At 47.3% G+C, this 22,212-nt stretch overlaps 1 protein-coding gene across 2 annotated transcripts in view; it reads left to right on the forward strand.

The window, feature by feature from the left end:
* PPP1R16B (protein phosphatase 1 regulatory subunit 16B) overlaps positions 1-22,212 on the forward strand; it is a 93,582-nt gene that overhangs the window by 49,473 nt on the left and 21,897 nt on the right. For both annotated transcript variants that reach the window (XM_036902289.2, XM_036902290.2), the window contains exon 3: positions 18,902-18,972. In XM_036902289.2, coding sequence (XP_036758184.1) covers positions 18,902-18,972 — 71 coding nt within the window. The remainder of the gene's footprint in view (positions 1-18,901; positions 18,973-22,212) is intronic.

Here is a 22,212-nt window from a genome sequence, read left to right on the forward strand (position 1 = left end):
GAAGTTCACATAACATAAAATTAGTCACTTTTAAGTGTTCAATTCCGTGACATTTAGTACATTCACAATGTTGGGCAGCCACCACCTCTATCTAGTTCCAGAACATTTTCATCAGCCCAGAAGGAAACCCTGGGCCTGTGAGCAGGCACTCCCCACTTGCCCTCCCTCCCAGGCCCCGTGAACACCCATCTGCATTCTGTCTCTATGGAGTACCTCTTCTGGACATTTCATGTAAGTGGAATCATACAATACAGGACCTTTTGTGTCTGCCTTCAGTTGCCTAGTGTGATATTTTCAAGGTTACAACATCCATGCTGTAGCATGTATCAGCATTTTGTCTCTTTTTATGGTTGGATAATAGTCCATTGAATGGATACACCACATTTTATTTATCTGCTCATTAGCTGATAGAAAAACTGTGGTTTTTAAAAGGGACTTGATGAGAAGGTAAGGCTGGTCCCAGACATGGGGACGTGAACTCATACACACACGCACAGGCTGCAGCCCACCTTAAGGCCCAGCGCCAGAAGTGATGGTCAAAGGGCACTGTGGCCATGGCTTCTCTGGCCTCGTCAGCATGTTAGTGCTCAAATGTTCAACCTGGTGCTAGTTGGGGTGATGGGGGTGGGGATGGTTAAAGATCCACCAGGTAAAGAGGATCAGCTGCCTATGTGGTCCAGCCCAGGCATCACCAAAGTGCACGGGTCAGACCTGGAGCTCTGGAGCGAGACCATCTGGGCTCATATCCCAGTGCTTACTGGGTGACCTTGGTTAAATCACTCAACCTCTCTGTGTCTCTGTTTCTCTTTTGGTCACATGGAAATAACAGCTACTTAGAAGGCTTATACTGACTAAATGAAGCCTGGCTTTACCACAGTACCTTCCATAACAGAGGAAGATTCCAGAACATGTTTGTATCAGCTATTGTTAGTCTTCAATTTTATCAGTTGGCACCTAGCCCTGAAGTTGCAGTCTTGTGTTGGTGCCAAGCCCCTGACCGGACTGGGTTCCTGCCATGAGTCCTCAGGATACGGTTCCATCCATTTGAGCAGTTATCTTGTTACCGTGCATCCCTGTGACCCCCACCGAGGCAAGGGCTGGGTCTGGTGTGGCTCAGCCCAGTATATACGCCTGGCAAGTCCACATGAATGGCCTCCCAACCACACCACCTCTGCCTTTCATCTCAGGAGTCCAAAGCCCCGCCCCAGTGGGCAAAGCTCATGCCTTTTTATTTGGAGATAATTTTAGATTCACATGCAGATTTAAAAAGTAGTAGATTCCCTTCTACCCCTCACCCAGTTTCCACCAACAGTATCATCTTAGAAAACTGTAATACAAATCACAACCAGGAAAGTGACATTGATACTATTCATCAACCCTATTCAGATTTTGCCAGTTTTCATGTAGTCATTTGTGTATATGTGTAGGTGTGTGCCTGTGTGTTTAGCTCTATGCATTTTTTAAAAATCATACATGTACATTTGTGACTACCACTGTAGTCAAGATACAGTATTTAAAAATATTGATGACATGTTGAAATGATAATATTTTGGATATAGTGGGCTCAAATATAATTTTAAAATTTCACCTGTTTCTTTTTTGAATGTTGCTACCAGAAAATTTAGAATTACACATGTGGCCCACATCCTGTTTCTATTGGACAGTGCTGGTCTTGAATATCACCATCACTCCAGAAATTTCCCTCATGGCCATTCCCAGTCAGTCCTTAAGTCACTCCCAGGCAAGTACTATTCTGATGTTTTTTGTTTTTTGTTTTTTAACTACTACAGGTTAGTTGTGTGTTTGTTTTGAGTTTTTTGAGGTGAAATTCACGTAACATAAAATTAGCACACGAGTCAGTGGCATTTAGTATAGTCACTATTTGTGAATTGTGTGTCACCTCTGTCTAATTCCAAAACATTTTGAACACCCTAAAAGGAAGCCCTGTACCCATTTAGCAGTCACTCTTATTTTCCCCTCCCTCCAGCCCCAGGAAACTGCCAATGTACTTTCTGTCTCTAAGGGCTTCCTTATTTTGGACATTTCATATCAATGGAGTCATACAATATGTAACCTTTTGAGTGCTTCTTGCACTTAGCGTAATGTCTTCAAGGTTCATCCATATGGTGGCAGCTACCAGTATTTCATCCTTTTTTATGGCCAGATGTATGTACATACTTGGGTTGTTTCTACCTTTTGGCTATTTTTTGACTGTTGTGAATAGTGCTGCCTTGAACTTGAATGTACACGTATTTGTTTGAGTTCCTGTTTCCAGTGATTTGGGTACGTATCTAGGATTGGAACTGCTGGATCACATGGCAACTCTATGTTTCACTTTTTGGGGAACTGCCAGACTGTTTGCCGTAGCAGCTGCACCATTTTACATTCCCACCAGCAATGTACAAGGGCTCCAGTTTCTCCACATCCTTGTCAACACTTGTCTGCTTTTTTATTATAGCCACCCTAGTGAGTGTAAAGTATATAGTTAGTTTTACGTGTTCTAGAATGTTATGCAAGTGGAATCACAGCATAGACTGTTGCATGTGAGGCTTCTTTCTCTTACCTACACATGAGGATATTTGAGATGTGTGATATCTTTGTTTTTGTTTTGCAATAGGGGTTTTATACAAATGGATATCCAAACCTTCTTTTTGAAGATTAGGTTCCCTTTATCATGCTTAAGTTTTTTATTGAAATATACTTAATATACAATATTGTATTGGTTTCTGATGTATATCATGATTCAGCAATTATGTGCATTACTAAATGCTCACTACAATAGATGTAGTTACCATGTGTACCATACAAAGATATTACATTATTATTGGCCATATTCTCTATATTGTACTTCCATCCCTGTGGCTAATTTATTTTATAATTTGAGATTTGTACCTCTTCATCCCCTTCACCTATTTCACCTGTTTCCCCCAACTCCCATGGTAACTGCTAGTCTGCTCTCTGTTTATGAGTCTATTTCTGTTTTTGTTTGTTTTAGTTTTTAAGATTCCATGTATAAGTGAAATCACATGGTATTTGTCTTTCTCTGATTTATTTCACTTAGCATATACCCTCTAGGTCCATCAATGTTGCAAAAGGCAAGATTTCATTCATTTTTATGGCTGAGTAATACTCCATTGTGTATATGTACCACATCCTCTTTATCCATTCACCTACTGATGGACGCTTGGGTTGCTTCCATATCTTGGCTTTTGCAATAATGCTGCAACGTAGGATGTATATATCTTTTTGAATTAGTGATTTTGTTTTCTTTGGGTAGATTTATAGAAGTGGAATAGCTGGGTCATGTGAGGTATGTGGTTTGAGTGCCTAAAAATTGCTCATGGAGTATATTAAAGTGGAAGATAAGATTCTTTAAGACAAAGGTGGCAGCTCCCTCCCCACCCCCATCCTGAAATCCCCTGCTGAGAAGGAACAGGTAAGGGTTCTTTGGTAGGGGGCAAAAGGATTGTGGTGTTCTTAGGAGGTCAGTCAGGGGAGTTCTCCTAAGGAGGTGACCTGTGGAGACTGAAGGATAAGAAGGAGCCAGCCGTTAGAAAAATAGAGGAGGTTGGGCTAGACCAGAGCAGGATTCCTAGCATAAGCAAGGGCCCTGGGACAGGCAAAGCCCCAGTGGTCTAGGGCTAAGCTGGGAAGGGTATGAAACCAGTGGGAAGGCATGCTGGCCATGTTGCTGGGGCCATAAGCTGTGTTAGCTGCGCCGGAACCCTGGGACAAGAAATGCCACACACTATGCCAGCCTTTTTGCTGCCTTCCCAGCCCAGGAGCAGCTCTTCTGAGATACTGTGGCTCATCCCAGCATCTTGCAGGCTCTCCAACTGGAGGACTGGGGGTTGGAGGCTGGAGGGGTGCAGTCAGGGGCACTGAGTCTGAGATTCTGGGACACACAGGCCTGTGATACCCACAGTGACTCTTGCTCAGGCTCCGAAATGGGCTCGGATGCCTGAGTGTCACTGACCCACGTGTGCCCTTCTCCCAGGCCCTTGGGGGATGGAGTGGGGAGCAGTGCATGGCTCAGCATAGTGCCCTCCCCTCCCTGGAGAGCTCGGCACTGAAGCTCCAAGCCCAGATCACACCCTGGCCAGCCTCCTGGAGCTTCAAGAACAAAGTACTCTGTGCACGGAGTCCTGGCCCCGGACCTGAGTGCACCTGAGCCCTGTATACAAGAGGAACACTGGCCCCAGCCCCGGGTTACATAAGGGTATCTTTGGAATTTGGCTCCTTTTGAAATGAAATGGGGAAACTACATGCAAACAAGCAGGTATGGGGAACTAAATAGAGAAACTCAGGGTCACCTCTGGGTCAGTCTCCATTTGGGGCATTGGTTTATTCATTCAGCAAATGGTGTTGACACCTACTCTGCCTAACCTCATGCTGGGATCACAAGAACAGATGTCCTATAAATGTCTCTGGGAAGAAGGGCGGGGAAGAAAGGAGGAAGTGAGGGAGGGAGGAGAGAATTAGGGAAAGAAGGAAGGAATGGAGGAAGGAGGGAAGGAGGGGAAGAAATGCCCTCACAGAGCTCATAGGTGTGGCCATAGTCATGGAACTAAATACAATGTAGTTCAGTGCGGGTCAGTAGAAAAATAATGTGAGCCATATACTTCATTTTAAATTTTCTAGTAGCTGCATTCAAGTAGAAAAGAAACAGGCAAAATTAATTTGTATAATGCATTTTCTTTAACTCAATTATGTCTTTTCAACATTCAGTCAGTACAGAACATAATCAAGACATTTTTCTGTATCTTTTTTTGGTACTCAATTTTCAAAGTCCAGCGTGTATTTTACACTCCCAGCACATCTCAATCCAGATTATGCCCATTTCGAGTGTTCCACAGCCCTGTACTGGCGGCACCGCTGTGACTGCGGAGGACACTTCATTCAGGGTCAAGGAAGACTTCACTGAGGCGGTGTATTCAGTCATGTATTCATTCGTTCTCTCATTTAATGTCAACTTGAGGTTATTGAATGTCTTCTGCAGTGGCGTGAGGGCTGGGCTGGGATTTAGCTGCTGGGAGAAGGGACGAATATTCCAGACTGAGGGAGGGCAGATTGCAAGCCCCGGGAGGGCAGGGCGGTGTCTGTCTTGCTCACTGCACAGAGTTGAAGCCTGGTGAATATCTGTGGGGCAGGAGAGAGGAAGGAGCAGTTGGGTGGGTCTAGTGCATAGGAGACACTGAAGGAAGGAAGGAAGGAAGGAAGGAAGGGAGGAAGGGAGGGAAGGAAGGAAGGAGAGAGGAGGCTGCAGCCCCTGAATCCTTGGGGGGCCTGTCGGACTGCAGCGCGAAGGCAGTGGGGAGCCATGAGAGGTCTTTGAGCAGGAGAGAACCACCTTCAGGTGTGTGATTCCGGAAACCATAGGTGGCTGCTGGGGGCAAGGACCTGCAGTCTTCTCCCCGACCTCTCTCCAGCCAGATCAGTGGTACCCTTTGCTCAGGAGGGTGCCACAGGCCTGGTCCCATCCTCACATGGCAGGGAAGCCCTGGTTGTGCCCCTAAAACAAGAAAGAGTCCCAGGTGATGACTGACAGGTTTTCAGTGCTGTGGGCTGAAATAGAAACCCTTAGTCAGCTGTAGGGTTCAGTGAAGAGTCTCCGCTTAACAGAAATTTGACTGGAGGGGAATGTTTGCATTCAGGCCATTTAGGAGGCCTGGGCCTGTAGCTGGTTGGCTCTGGGTCAGGGTCTCTCGTGAGGTCGCTCTGTCACCAGGGCTCCCGTCATCTGAGTGCCTGACTAGGGCAAGAGGCTCTGACTCCGTGATGGCTGACTCTCCTGTTGGCAGGAGGCCTCACTCAGTCCCCTGGGCTGCACAGGTGTCTTCTCCACAAGGCAGCTGCTTCCTTCCCCCACAGTGACTGATCCAAGAAGCAAGATGGAACCCGCAACATATTTTTACAATTGAGCCTCGGAGGTCACACTCCACCCCACAGTCGCGCATCAGCCAGTCCCATTCTGTGTGCATCCAGGAGGAACTGAGCCCAGCATCTTGGAGGCTGGCTGCCCTTTAGCTCTACCTGTCGTGAGCCCACAGGGTTTCCCAAGATGCCCATCGCCTTGAGCCACTGTTTTGTGTCTTGAAGCTTGAAGACTGGGCTCCACATTCCTATAGGATGTCTGCTTGGAGGGAGAGAGCCAACTAGCTGAATGATATTCATGATGATGATGGTGACGTCAGCACTTTACAGTCTACCTCTCAGATAACCAGATGTGAGAAACCAAGGTTCAAATGGAGGAGACGACATGCCTGAGATCAGATCACTGGGAAATGGGGTCTGAATCCTTAGCTGCTATACTTGTGTTTTCATACCAGGTGCAATGCCTAGGAGATTGCCTGTCCCCCTGCGGTGTGTTTCGGTGGCCTTGCTCCAGGGTGGGGGTGATTGCAGCCAAGGTCAGACTAGTCCTCTCATCTTCTACCCAGAGCCAGTGCTGGGTGTGCTGGCAGAACAGGAAACAGGGAGGCTTGGGCTACAGATCTCCAGCTCTTGAAACCCGAGGTCAGGTTTAGCTCTAAGACATGCACCGAAATCATCGTGGTGGAGCAAGCTTGGAGTTCAAGTGTGGGACTAAACGTGAGCTCTTGCTATCACTGGCTTGTTAGACCCTGATGTGTCTGCTCTCTGCTCGCACATTTGGCCGAGTCCTAGGGACAGGAGAGTTGGGCACAGTCCATTTTCATCTATTGCTGGGAGCATCAGCTAATGCTCTCCAGGTCCCAGGGCTGAGGCATGCCTAGCAAACGAATCCTAAGTCCCATACTTAACCCTGCCCCCAGCCACTGCCCTGGTCCTCCTTGCTAAGCCAGGCCTTGCAAAGAACAGTGGGTTCCAGAAGCCCTGGAAAACCTGCAAACTTGCCTCCTTCCTGCCGAACCCAGCCAGCTCCTCTCTGATAAGAGTGGATTTTTCCATTTCCGGCAGCAGAAATGCTCCTGTTTCCCCTCGCCCACCCAGCCACCCTGGTTTCTGCTCCTGAGCAGGCAGAAGATGGGCATCTGGATGTCACAGGAGATTGTGCAGCAGGTGGGGAGAGCACGGAAGACAGGGGACCTGGGCAGGTGGGTCTGGTGGCAGGCAGTATACCCTGTGAGGAGACAGACGTCTCCATTCTGATGTGACTAGGAAGTGAGTCTATATCAGACACGACAAAACCAAACACCGGCAAATAAAAACCCCCAGCCAGCAAACAGGAAGCAGGGTCCAGATACAAATACCATCCTTTTTGCAGCTGCAGCCTCCACCATGCAGGTTTCAGAAGGTCACGCTCTTGGCAGGAAGTGGGGCTGCTTTCAGAGGGGGAGAGGTGGCTGAGTTGGGGTAGGGGGTGAGACAGCAGTGGGGTGAAAGGTGAGGAGCGACAGCAGATCTTTGGGGGTTGTGCCCCTTCAGTCCTGGGCAGATGAAGGCACTGAAGCTGATCTGCCCACGCCCCTCCCAGCCACGGTCCCACGGTCCACCGTGGACATATGTTGATTTCTCCTTCTCCTACCCAGGGCCATGAAACTTTTACTGGGGGAGGAAAATGACTGTGGTTTTCAACGCGCTTTGTAAGCTGAAAAGCTCTGCGCTGGGGATTATCTTTTCTGTAAAGAGCCAAGTAAGAAATAGTGTAGATGGTGTGGGCAATACAGTTTCTGCTAGGACAGAGGAGGCAGCCATAGGCAGTATACAGGCAAATGAGCATGTGCTCCCATTAAACTTCATTTATGGTATATTTGGGATTATGGGATATCGGATGCTCTTCTTTGCTTTTTTCCCCCAACCATTAAGAAATATAAAGACCATTCTAAATTTGCAAGCAGTTCGAAATTGCAAGATTTGGCCATTGGACCATAGTTTGCCGACCTCCACGTGATACAAAGGGGCTGTAATTATTGTTCATCTGACTTCCTACCTGTTACAGGCGTTCCAGCTTCAGCCTCTTGGGGTCACCAGCTTGACACCTTAATTCTGCCCTTGAAATTCTTAGCAGAAATATAGTTACTGCTTGGCTCATTCTGTGGAGGGTTTTGTTTTTTAGTGAAATTGGATAATTCTGATGATAATGGGAGTACATACATATTTTTAAATGTTTGGAAAACCATAAAATAAAAATCACAACTAATATATTTTCTGGCAACCATAAAACAAAAATCACAACTATCTTAATTTTTTTTCCTAGAAGTGTGTGCATGTGTGGAATGCATTTTTCCTTGCTAATTGAGATTGCATTGAATGTATAGTTTTTTTTGTTGTTGTTGTTATCATGAACGAATTGTTTTGATCTCTTGTTTTCCCATTCTACATTATATATCAGGCATTTTCCCATGTCATTAAAATTCCTCAGAGATACCAGCTATAGAATATTCCATTATGTGGATGTTCCGTAATTTGCCTAACCAGTCTCCAATCATTTAGACATTTGAATTGCTTCCAGTATTTCTCAATTATATAAACAATGTATATAAATAATAATGCTGTGCATATCCTTGCCCATAAATCTTTGTCCCCACTCTGCTCTTTTCTTTAGGGTGTGTATGTACTGAAGGTTCCTAAGAAAAATCATGTTTTTGACTTATATACTGACAATTTTCATTTTACTGAATTTTGCTTTACTGTTTATGCAGTTCATAAGGTTTCTGAACTGATAACTTCATTCTTTCCACCCCACCACTAGCCTCAGGCAACCGCTGGGTTGCTTTCTGATTATATTTCACTTTGAAGTGTCTTTTTTAAAAATCAACCTAAGCTTGATTACCTCCTCATTTTGCCCTGAAATATCCACTCTGCATCATAGTAATGTTGCCACCCCCGCTTTCTTTGTGTTTGCATTTGTCCGTTTTATATTTGAACGTCCTTTATTTTTAGTCTCTCTTGTTATATTGTTGGGATGTTTTTCTTGTAAGCAGCACACAGTTGAATTTTTTTTTTCTTTTTGGCAACCGAATCTTTACTGCTTTATAGGAGAAGGTAAATTCTTTCGTTTATTCTTATGTAGATGTTTGGATTTAGGTCCTCTTGTTTCTTGCTTTGTGGCATTTGTGTCTCTGTTACTTCTTTCATTTTGTGACTTTAATGAATACCATGTTTATTTGCTTTTATCTTTTCAGTTGCCATGGGAGCTAGAAATCCTAATTTCAATGTCTCCATTAAAATTTTCAAAAATTGTGTTTCATTTTGTTGGCCAGACTGGCGTCAGCCCAGAGTAGAATTTGCCACTGTCCTGTGTGACACAGTGATAAGGGAGAGAAGCAAGACACAATGTTTAGGAGAGAATTGAGAGCCAGGCAGACAGGCAGGGGACAGGGAGGCTGTTATGGGACAGAAGAGTGGGACCAGGAACACCAGATAGAAGGTTCAAAGTGGGTAGGTGGAGCCAGAGAAGTTCCCTCTTCTTAGGTAATTTGTTTTCTCTCCCTAAATATCAACAGGAATGGATTTTACTCTGGTTATACACAGGTGAGGCTCTCTTGTCACTAGGTTAGCTATGCCTAAAACATCAGTGGTGCCTGGAATCACCCAGGCTGGAGCTGAGACTCAACATTTACTTATTAGCCAAGTGAACTTGAGCAAATCATGTCAGTGCTCTGTTGAATTAACACTAAGTCGTAGGGCTGTTGTGGGATGAGACATGTAACTTCTTAGCATAAGTGCCTCACACTTGGAAAATATTCAGTAAATGTTAGATATTATTATGATGGCTGTGAAATCATTTTAGTGGTTATGTGACTGCAGCTTCTACCTAGAGGGCTGGGAATATTTTTATCTATTACTTGCCTGAAGATATGAAATAATTGGACAATTTAAAAAAAGTGTGTTGAGGTAGTGGAAAGAGAAGTGAGGTGAGAGAGACAGGGTTGGGGGAGAAGGGACATCAGGAAGAGGTATGCCTGCATTCGGGGAGAGAAGGGAATGGGGATAAGGGCAGAGAGAAAACTACCTTGGAGAGTTCCCAGGCAGCCAGGCTCTGCAGGGAGAAGGGAGATCAGGTTTCTGTGTCTGCAGAGAGAGGTGCAGGGAGAATTCTGGAAGCAGAATTCATGAAGAATAGGGACCTGGCACAGCTGGGGTCTAATGTGTTCATGAATGGAATGGGGGGAATTCCAAGTTTATGTTTCTGGAGGAGCAGCACACTTTCCTTGAGTCCCTGAGATATAGCACTTGGGGGTGGGGGGAAGGCAAGATGCCTTGATGGTGTGGGTGGGGGATGGTGGGGCAGACATGAGGGGACAGGGCAGAAGGGGAGCGAAGGAAAGAGGGATGTGTACACAGGGACAGTCTCTGCAGCTCTGGTGGGGAAACATTATAGACCCACATCTTCTCCACATTAGATGAGTTAAATGTAGCTCTCTCTCCCTTTGAGGAAATCCAATACATTAGTGTCTGCTTCTCCATTAGGAAGATGGAGAAGCATCTCCCCATCCCCCCATTTCAGAAAGATGGCATTTTTCACGAGGATTAAATGTAGCTATCTTGTACATAGACTTCTCTCGCTTCTGTTTGCTTATTTATTTAGACTTAATTTTTTTTCGTGGTCAGTTATAATTTTTTTTATTAAGGTATCATTAATTTACACTCTTATAAAGGTTTCACAAGAGAATCAATGTGGTTGCTACATTCACCCACATTATCAAGATCCCCCCATACCCCATTGCAGTCACTGTCCATCAGTGTAGTAAGATGCCACAGAGTCACTACTTGTCTTCTCTGTGCTACACTGTATTTAGACTTAATTTTTTAGACTATTGTAGGTTCACAGCAAAATTGAGGGAAGGTAGGGAGATTTCCTATACACCCCTTGGTCCCATGCATGCATTGCCTCCCCAGTCATCAACAGCCCCCACTGGGGAGGTACGTTTGTTACCACTGATAAACCTACACTGACACAATCGATAATCATCCGAAGACCATAGTGTACATTCGGGTTCACTTCTTGGTGTTTTGTGTTCTATGGGTTTAGACTATTGTATAATGACATGTATCCGTCATTATTGTACACAGCATATTTTCAGTGCCCCCAAATCCTCTGTGCTCTGCCTGTTCATCCCTCCCTCCTCCCCAACTCCTGGCAATACCACTGATCCTTTTATTGTCTCCATAGTTTTGCCTTTTCCAGAATGGCATGGAATTGGAATCATACAGTATATATCCTTTTTATATTGGCTCCTTTCACTTAGTAATAAGCATTTAAGGTTCTTCCACATCTTTTCATGACTTGATAGCTCACTTCTTGTTAGTACTGAATAATATTCCATTGTTGTTGTACCAGTGTATCCATTTGCCTACTGAAGGACATCTTGGTTACGTCGAAGTTTTAGTGATTTGGGGTAAAGCTGCCATAAACATCAGTGTTTAGATTTTTTATGTGGACACAGCTTTCAACTCCTTTGGGTAAATACCAAGGAAATCTGATTGATAGACTGTATGGTAAGAGAATGTTCAGTTTTGTAAGAAACCATAAAAAGTGGCTCTACCCACCAACAGTGGTTGAAAGTTGACCATACTTACAGGGGTCTATTTATGGGCCCTCTGTTCTGTTCCACTGATCTATTTGTATTTTTTTTTTTGTTGTTGTTGTTTTCCAATATCATACTGTCTTGATTAGTGTAGCTTTATAGTAAGTCTCGAAGTTGAGTCTCGTCCATCCTCTGACTTTGTTCTTCTTCAATATTGTGTTGGCAATCTTGGGTCTTTTGCCTCTCAATATAAACTTTAGAATCATTTGTCCATATTCATAAGATAACTTGCTGAAATTTTGATTGGGATTGCATTGACTCTGTAGACCAAGTTGGGAAGAACTGAGATCTTGACGATATTGAATCTTCTTATCTATGGACATGAACTCTATTTATTTAATTTTTCTTTGATTTCATCCATCAGGATTTTGTAGTTTTCCTCATTAGATCTTGCATATACTTTGTTTGATTTCTCTGGTATCTTTAGTTTTATTTTCCTAGAAATGAATTTTTTATTTGATCATTCTCTTAACAACTATTTGTTGAGCTCTTATTCTGGGTGCTGAATACCCCAGATAAAAAGATGGGCAAGATTTGGCTGCATAGAGATTGCATTCTAAAGGGCCTGCAATCACTTTTCCTGCACATCTTATCCTAGAGATGTTTCACATGTGCAGAGGCATCTGGACAGCTGATGTGAATCTCTATCAACAACCCCTGTCCAGCACAGCCATGTGTCCTGGACATGTGAGTTCTGGGTAGGAGAAGATTATAGCTACATGCCTCATGAGCTCTTGGGCATCTTGTCCTCATGGTCCTGAGGGTATCAGAGATTCTAAGAATGACACTGGCTTCTTTTCATAAACCAAGGGATGCAGATTCTCTCCAAAATGGAAAAGTCTATGGCCCAGCCTGGAAGCATTGTTGTCCAGAGGAGGAAGCATAGAATAGTCCAAGAGAGTATGCCCTGGCCAGTTCTAAGGCTTGAGTAGAGGCCAGGCAGGCTCTTTTTTACTTGTGCAGTCATCAGATATTGACCGGGAGCCTGAACTGTGTCACTGTAGCTAAAAGGTTTGTGATTCCTACTCCCCCACCCCTCCAGAGCTAACAGTCAGGTAGACACAGACAAATCCATCCACAACTACATTATAGTGTTAAGTGTTCTGGGGAGGGAACAGAAAGCGCATGAGGAGGATACTTGGCCCACTTCATGGAGGGAGGGATATTTACAGTGAAACATTTAACCTGAGATTTGGTTAACATTCAAGGCCAACTTGGAGCCATCTTCTTTTTAAATTGAAATACTCACATACCAAAATTCATCCTTTTAAACTGTGCAGTTTGTGCTCTTCATATTCACAAGGCTGTCCAACCATTACCACTATCTACTTAACAGAAAACTTTCATCACCCTAAAAGGAAACACTACCTATTAGCAGTCACACCCTGTTCCCCCTCCCCACAGCTCTCGGCAACTACTAATCTACTTTCTTCCTTTATGGATTTGCCTCATGTGGAAATTTCATATAAATGAAATCATATAATATGTGACCTTTTGTGTCTGGCTTCTTTTACTTAGTGTGATGTTTTCAAGGTTCATTCATGTTGTAGTAAGCATCAGCACTTTGTTCCTTTCTATGGCTGTGTAATATTCCACTGTATGAATATACTGCATTTCATTTATTCATTCATCCATTGATGGATATCTGGGTTGTTTCCACTTTGGGGCTATTATAAATAATGCAGTATAAACATTTGTGTACAAGTTTTTGTGTAGACATATGTGTTTATTCCTCTTGGGTATGTACCTCGGCATAGAATAGTTGGGTCACATAACTCTATGTTTACTTTTTGAGGAACTGCCAGACTGTTTTCCACTTTTTGAGAGAATCTTCAAAACTGCTGCACCATTTTACATTCCTACCAGCAATATGTGAGGGTTCCAATGTCCCCACATCCTCATTAACACCTGCTATTGTCTGGCCCCTCTTCTTCTCAAATGGACCCTCGTAGAAGGCTACCCTGGGAAGAACAGGTCTGGCTCTGGGGTCTGGGCCTGGGGATGTGACTTTGAGGGAAGCCCAGGTCTCCCTTGTCCACCCTCCACCACAGCTGACTCCTTGCCCCGGATCCTGGGGTGAACTGCCTGGCAGTGGCATGGGCCGCATCAGTCACTGCAGAAGCCATGTTAGACTTGACTGAGTCTCTTCTCCCCCAGCCCCAGGCAGCTGGGCTTCCCTGGAAGCAGCTATTTCTGGCTTTTTCTGCTCCAGGGGGGAGTGGTGGGTGAAAAGGTTGAAATTGCTCAGTGGAGTGATTTTGGAAGTGCAGAGGAGCCCTGACAACCTTGACTTGAGAGGAAAGTGGAGAGGCTGCTTTCTGGCAGTGCTGGCCGTTCGGGCATTGTCAAAGCAGCAGGCCGGCCCCCTGTAACCCTGACAGCACCCTGATGAGCGGGAGAGGGGAAGGGCTGGCCAGAGGAGCTGGTGTGATCGGGTTGCAGATGTTGGACCCCATGAGACTCTGGGGAAAGCAGACCTGGGACCTGCGGAGGGGAATAAATGGGATCAGCGTGGGCCGGATTTCCCAGACAGGAGGTGTGGCCTAGTGGGTGAGTGCGGCAGCTAGAGACCAGCCGCCAGGGTGCTTGGAATTGGGTGAGGTGGGGTCTGCCTAGAATGGAGATGCAGCAGGAAGATGAACAGAGGAGGCCTTGGGACTCAGGCTCCAGAGTCAGCCCCAGAGCTGCCACTCATGGGCCCTGGGACCACCGGCTCATTGTCAGCCGCCGGGCCTTGGAGTCCTCATCTGCAAATGGCACTAACAAAAAGATTTTTATGATGACTGTTTAATGGTCATTGTCTTTATTATCGTGTACTGAGCACTGAACTGTCTTGACCTATCTTACAGCTTTTTGTCATCTCTGGCTCTCCACACTAATTAACTAGTATCTGCATCCATCCTACACGTCTCTTTACTGAACATGTTCCTTTCCCCGGGTCCTTGTTTGGCACAATTTTAGCACAGTGGTTAAGCCTTTGGAGGCAGCCAGGCCTGGGTTAAAAATCCCAGCTCTGCCATACCCAGACACATGCCCTTAAACAAGTCATTTCACATGTTCAAGCCTGGGCCTCAGTTTTCCTATCTGCAAATTGGGGCAATAATAATAGCAGGCAGTTAATTAGTAATAGCAGGTCATTAATCCTCATAACTGGATTAAGAGGACTAATGGATTTGATAGATATAAAGTGCTTAACACAATGCCCAGCACACACACACACACACACACACACACACATACACACACACATATATATAATATATTTATATAGATTTATTTGTAATATAAAGATACATATGTTTATTTATAACTAAGGTGCATATTGTGATGTTTTGATATATGTATTGAAATGATTAGTACAGTCAAGCTAATTAACATATCCATCTTCTCATATAGTTACCTTTTAGGGGGGATGTTGATCAAAAGGCACAAAGCTGCAGTTAGGCAGGATGAAGACTAGAGGTCCAATGCACAGCATGGTGATTTCTAATTAATAACAATACCATATAGAGTACTAGAAATTTGCTAAGAGAAATTTCAGGTGCTCTCACTATAACGGATATTTGTTGAGCCCCTGCTGTGAGTCAGCCTCCATACTGGACGCTGGAAGCACCAGTCAGTGAGACACCCTGCTCTCATGGAGTCCCAAAAACTAAGCTAAAATCTAGTGACAATCTAATAATTATATTATACTAACTAAACACCCTTCAATCACAAATTGCAACAGGTGCTACTGCAAAGCAAAATGCAGAAATGCAGAAATGCAGGGAGAGAGAATCACTCTGGCAACTCAATTGAGATTGGGGTAATCAGGGGAGGATCTCAAAGGAGGTGATATTTCAGCTGGAATCTGAAGGATGAAGAATTTTTGGCCCAGGAGTGGGAGGAAAGAGGGCTCCTAGTGCAGGAAACTGTATGGAAAGGCCTGGAGGAGCTCAGTTTTTGTTGTTTTGTTTTAGGAAATCAAAGAAGCCAGTGTGAGGGATTGGAGGAGGGGAAGAGGATAGCGAGGTGCGGTGGGGCTGGGGAGGGGCAGAGACTAGATCATGCAGGGCCTCAGGGCGGTGGGAAGATGTAGGTTCATTGCTGGGCTGTAGGTGGGAAAGGAGGCAAGATGGGGGGTTTGGTGAGTGGGTACCCCACGAACATGTGCAAGTCACCTGTCTGAGTGTATGTAGCTCAGCAACTGAGTACCCAGGGGTAGATGTGGATTGCCCAAGGGCCACCTCTAGTGGGCAGATGTCTCTCTCTTGCTGTTCCTGTTCCCCCAGGGCAGGGGCAGGAGCCACACCTGTCGTTGTGCATCACTGACGGGCTTGAGGTCAGGCAGTCTGCTCTGTGGGGCAGAGCGGGTCAGGTGGCAAAGAAAACACACGCTTGTCAGCGGTGATTTCTCCCTGCAAAGGCAGCCGCCACGAGCTTCCTGCAGAGATGGGCTGGTTCAGCCTCGCTCACTACAGCTGGAGATGGCTGGGAGCAGATGGCCCTGCTTGGCCCAGATTCCAGCCAGATTGCCAGGGAGGTGTGGGTGGAGCAACAGGGCTGGCGCCAGGAACGGGAATACACGCGAGGAGGGCGGGAACCACCTCTCTGCCATCTCAGTGCGGTCCTGCCTGCATGGGGAGCTGTAGGGGCATCAACTGCAGCCTCTCTGCGGTCCTTGAACCGGCAGATGCTTGGAGCTCCCTGGAGAGAGATGACCTCTGTCTTTTACAGCCACATTGATTACTCTGGAGAAATATAAGATGTTCATGGTTGTATCCTCAGTGCCCTGCACAGAGCGGGACCAGGCAGGGCCTCAGTGATTGTTTTTATTTTTATTTTTAAAATAAGTGATAGCACCATGTAAGAACTTATTCACTATGTACGAATTTGTTCACCATGTAAGAACTTGTTCTTTATGCTTCAGAAGATTGGAGACTGTTGAGAATTAGGCTTGGGGTTGATTAATGATTGTGCATTGAGTCCCCTGTACAGAATTTTGTTGTTGTTAACAACCATTTGATCAATAAATATGAGAGATGCCCTCTCAAAAAAAAAAAAATAAGTGATAGCAGTTTTCAGGTATTGTCTTATTTAGTCCCCATAGCAACTCCACAGACAAGATGCTGTCGTGATCCCCACTTTGCAGATGAGGGCACCGGGCACAGAGATGAGGAATAACTTGCCTAAAACCAGAGTGAGCTGTGTCCAGAGCCAGGCCCTGCGAGAGCAGAGGTGGAACTGCTGAGGGGCCTGGGCTCATGAATGAATATTAAGGCCTCCTTAGAGACAGGGATGACTTCCTACCTCCTGGGCTGAAAATAACTGCCCGACATCGGAGTAATTACATCTCTTGGGCTCCCACACGGCATGGAGAACACCCCAATAATTACAGCACACAAAGGCTGCTTTTGGCAGCTAATGCTTAATTTCTGCCTCAGAGAGTGTCTCCTGGACAGGAAACCTGGTCCACCACCCACCCCCATTGGGTTTGAATTCTTGCCTTATTAAGCAGAACCTTCCAGAAATCCAGCCCGCACAGGGACATAATGACCGCTTCTCTCCCAAAGGCCAGAGCATCCCCCCTGCCCCAAGGACAGGCTGGGCTTTGGTGATCAGTGGCTTTGCCCCAACCTCCCCATGTGGCCCTGAGGCTGAGACCAGGTACCAGCGCATGCACGGCTCTGCAGGACAGACAAAGCAGACATGAGCTACCGGTCAGCACTACAGGGTGGTCTGCTTCACCCAGAGACAGAGAGGCTGTGTCCCTGGGTTGAGCTGGGGGGGCTGGTGAGTGTGTCAGGGGCTGGGAGGGTTGCTGAGTATTTGCTGTGTGCCAGTCCTCAGGGAAAGAGCAGTAAGTGCCTGGCCATTGTCCTGCCCTCCTGGGACCAAGTGTCCTACTGCAGACAGACCCAAGCCCAGACTTACCCAAACAGTTATATGAGTATAGTTGTGATAAACTATCCGTGAGATGTGTGGGGGCTGTGGGTGTACCAAGCAGGGTGGTGCCCTCATCTGGGGAGTCTGAGCTGAGACCTGAAGGATGAGGAGTGAGGCAGATGGGTGTGTGTGTGAGTGTTATAGATAGATGGGTGAATGGGTGGATGGTGGATGGTGGATGGGTGGATGATGGATGGATAATTGTGTCTTCTAAGCAGTAGGAACAGGCTGTGCAAAAGCTCAGAGGCCAGAGAAGCATAGTGACTCTGCGGCTGACAAGGCCTTTGTGGGAGGCGTTTGGAGTTTAAGAAATAAGACTGGAGAGGTAGGTAGGTAGGAGTTCCAAAGCTGTGCTGTCCAGTAGAACTTGATGTGAAGATGGAAATGTTGTAAGGCCGCACTTTCTAATATGGTAGCCACATGTGGATTTTGAGCACTTGAAATTTGGTCAGAGTGATGGAGGAAATGAGTTCTGAATTTTTATGAGTTTAAGTTTAAGCAGCCGTAGCAGGCAGATGTGGCTAGTGAGTCCCAGGCCCGTTCCACAGGACCTGACCATACCCCATACAAACCCCCAGCACAGTGAGTGCATCTTGGGCGAATCTGCTGGACATGTCACCTTCTGCCAGGAGACTGGATGGAGGCCTCATCCTCCCTTCACATGGGCCTGTGCTCATGCTCATGCTCAGGCCAAGGGGGTCACTTGGCTGTGGGAACATGAGCTGGGCCTCATGAGGATGGAGCTCAGAGGCCACCCCATCCCGACTGTCCTGAGCCCTCGTCTTTCCCTGGCAGCCCTGGGCTGCTGACTGGAATGCATCCTACACAAAGGATCCTTCTTCCCTCTGCACAGCCACTCCTGGTTACCCTGCAGCAGGGGTAAATTGATGAAACCACCTTGTTTGCCCCAGTGGGTGGGTGATGGGCTGTCGTGTGGATATAGTGTTTACCAGGGCATTAGGAGATGTGGACTTGGGTGCACATTTCAGAGGGAGCCAAACTTGGTGAGGGTGGGCACAGAGAGGGAACTGTCTTGATGGAGGTCACACAGCCAATAAGAATGGCACTCAGATTTGAACCTGGGCCATCAGACTCCAGAGTGTATGCCTTCTATGATGATCTGTGGTGGTCTCCCTCGAGAACAAATTTAAATTGCTTAGCTCAGTGCCTGGCACACAGGAAATGCTTGATATTGTGAGTTCCTATTATTATTATTATCCAGAACAAGACAGGCTGTGTCATCCACCTCTTGGAAATAATGGACCAAAGACCTATGTTCTGTGTCTCAGTTTCCTCATCTGTAAAAGGGGGGAGGTGTTGATACTTACCTCTTACACCTGTTGTAAGGAGTGAACAAGATTGTTTGTGTCAGAACCTGGGAGAGAGTGGGTCTGCTTGGGTCCCCTGCATATCTGCAGGCCCAGTGTATGACAGGACACTCACTCCTGTCCCCTCTGTTGCAGTACGCTACTTCCTGAAGAATAAGGTCAGCCCTGATTTGTGCAATGAGGATGGACTCACAGCCCTGCACCAGGTAAGGCTGGGCTTGCTGGGGTCCCCAGCTCTCTGCTCCCCACCTGGACAGGTGCCCCATCTCCTGCCTTTTTCCTTCCCAGAGCCCTCAGAGAGGAAAGGGGGAGGGGAGCTGCAGCTGCCCCATCTGAAAAGCTCTTGTCTGCTTTGGAGATGTGTGTGTCTGTTACAAGCACGCCCACAGAGCTCCTGTGCACATGCGTGCATGGCGCACACACAGCCTGCAAGGACAGGGAGCCTTTGTCTGCTGCATCCTCACTGCCTAGCAAAGAGTTTGACAGACAAAGCAAGTTTGTTTGGAGGTTGAAAGCTTTCAAAGCACATTCATTCACACCCAGAAGGCACCAGTCCACCTGGTGACAAAGGTGATTAATGGGGGTTATATGACCTGCCTGTGGTCATACAGCCATAAACTGCAGCCATGAACCACAATCATAACACACATTATTTACAGGGCAGCGTGATGGACCCACCATCCTTGGCTGGGCAGGGGATGCTCTGGCTGTCATCTTTACCTGGATGCTGCAACAGCCTCCCTGCTGGTCTCCGGCATTCATTTGGCCCTGCCTTGATTGGTTCTCCTTGCTGTGGCCACAGGAATGCTCAAGCCAAAAATCTACTGCCATTTCTCTGTGGGCCCTGGTGTCTCCCTCAAGGCCCAGCCCCTGATGAGCTCTCTACGCTTCCTGGCTCTCCAGGCTCCAGCCACATGGCTTTCCTGTTCCTGGAACACACTGTATTCTTCCCATCTCACTTCCCAGAGCCCTTGGTACATGTGGGGGTTAGCGCCCATTCACAGCAGTGCCTGAGAGCTGTTACATACATATCCTTTTCTTCTGAGCACCCCCTTTGTTTGAAATTAGTCATTTTAACCATTGGCATCATCATTTGATGTTGGCCTTCCTCTGCCCAGACTCTCAGCTGCCTGAGGGCAGAGCTGTGTCTCTTCCTCATTTGGTGCATCCCAGCATCTTTCCACATGCTGCCATACAGCAGGTGCTTAATATGTGCATGCTGACTTAATGAATCAACACAATGAAACCTCCCTGTGCCCCATCCCAAGTTTCTGAGTGCAGCCTGGCAGGCGGGAGGCCAGACTGCTGGAACTCTGGATTGGTGAGAGCCTCTCCATTTCCCCATGAGGGCAGGGCGGATGGACAAAGACAGGCCACTGCCCTACCCATGAGCCCAGGGCAGGTCCCCACCCTCCACCAGAAGCCCAGCGGCTTCCTCTGTGTCCCTTTGGGAATTCTAGCCCTGTGACCCTGGGCAAGTTACTTAAGCTTTCTGTGCCTCAGTTTTCCCATCTGTAAAAGAAACAACAAGTCCTCGTCTAATTGGTTTGTTATGAGGATTAAATGAATGCACATAAAAACCCTTTGAGCCTCACCCGACACTGGAGGAATATTAGATATTATTATTATTATTAGAATTTGTCACATGCTTGCTTCTCTGCCAAGCTGCTTCACTTATGTGATGTGTTGGGCGATCCTTACAACAACCCCCTGAAATATTATTATCCCTATTTTACAGTTCAGGAATCAGGTTCAGGGCCAGCATTGTCAAATAGAACTTTCTATGATGATGGAATATGCTGTGTATCTGCACTGCCCAGTATGGGAGCCGCTAGCTAGGGAGCGCTTGGAATATTATTCTGAGGATTAAACAGGGCAACGCATGGCCAGAGGTTAGCAAGGTAGTCCTGGTGACACATCATGGCTGTTGTTACTGTTATTGCTGTTGTCACTTCTGCCCCAGCCACAACAATGAACCTTATTAAGAAGCACTTCACATGCCTGGTGAAGGAGTGGGGATTTATTTTCTCTTGGCAACAGGGACCCTAATGAAGTTTGTAAGCTGAGAACAACATAGCTGGGTTAATGGGGAAGCGCACTCTCCAGTGCGGAGGGTGTGGAGAGGGAACAGTGGAGAGGCAGGAAGAGATGATGATGCCTCAGCCAGGGCAGCGGGGATGGGGACAGTGACTTAAGTGACGGAATCCACACCCAGAGATAGTACACAGGAGGTGAGGGGTCAGGAAGGGTCATCCAGGTGCAGGTGCCATTTCCGCCTTGGGGAATTCCAGAGCGAAGACTACCCGCTCCACCACCCGCTGTCCCCTCGCCCCCTCCCCCGTGCACCCCCAGCCCAGCTCCTACCCCAGCCCTGGCTCAGCCCGTGTCCAAGTTGCAGGCTGGTCCGGACCCTGGGCATCCCTCTCACAAGACTGCAATTTGAGTGCCCAATTCCCTCCCCTTTCAGCCTAAGCCCCCAGCCCATCCTCACGCTTTTGCAGCCCCTAAGGAAGGGTACGATCTCTGATGCTCCTGTTTCCTGTCCCCGGCGGCTGGGCTGCTTCTCCTTCTATGGACAGATGCCCAGACCCATCTCAGTTAGTCTGGGGCCCCTCCCCTTTCCCTGCCGCCTCACGCCGGCGCCTTTGGCGCCCTCTGCCGGCCGCGCCGTGCCGCTGCACGTTTCTCTTCACCTGAGGCAGCGCCACACCTCACTGGGTCACCTGTGTTCCACCAGTCCGGAGAGATGCCGGGCCAGCTGGGGTGGAAAAAGAACCTGGGTCGCTGGCACCATCTGTGCAAACGGCCGCTGCTATCCCACATACCCTTCTGGCGCTGAGCCCTGGCTCTGCTGAGGGTGGGGGTGGGGGCCGTGGAGTCGCCCCATCCCAGTTCCCATCCCCACACCCACCTGGGCATGGGCTCCCACCGGGGCCTCTGCTCTGTCTGCTGCCACCTAGTCCCTTCTCCCCATGCCTACAGACACTTCTGGGGGCCAGATCATCATCTCTTAACCGGGAGATTTCAACAGCTCCTCACCTCTCTTTCCTACCCCCAAAAAGCACACACACAATCTGTTCTCCACCTGTAACCAGAAGAAGGATTTAAAAAAGCAAGTCTGACTGTGCTGCTCCTCAGTGTAACTGCAGCCATCTCCCATTGAAGCAGGATGACGTCCCTACCTGGAGGGGCAGTGCTGAGCACAGGTCCCCTGCTTTGTCTCCTGCTGGATTCTCCAGCCACAGTCTAAAGTGGCTCCCTGCTTTTTCCTCTGTTCTTGCCTCTCCCTGCCCTTGGCCCTGGCTTGAGATCCCTCTATCCCTTGGTATCTTTAACTCCCTGTACTTGGAGTTTTGGGGCTGCAGTGACTGTCAGAGCCCTGTGTCTCTCTGGGGGGCTGCAGGCTCCTGACCCTTCCCTCTCACCTAGGCTGACCAATGTGTGGA

Source organism: Manis pentadactyla, chromosome 5, assembly GCF_030020395.1.
Source record: "Manis pentadactyla isolate mManPen7 chromosome 5, mManPen7.hap1, whole genome shotgun sequence".
Lineage (NCBI taxonomy): Eukaryota > Metazoa > Chordata > Mammalia > Pholidota > Manidae > Manis > Manis pentadactyla.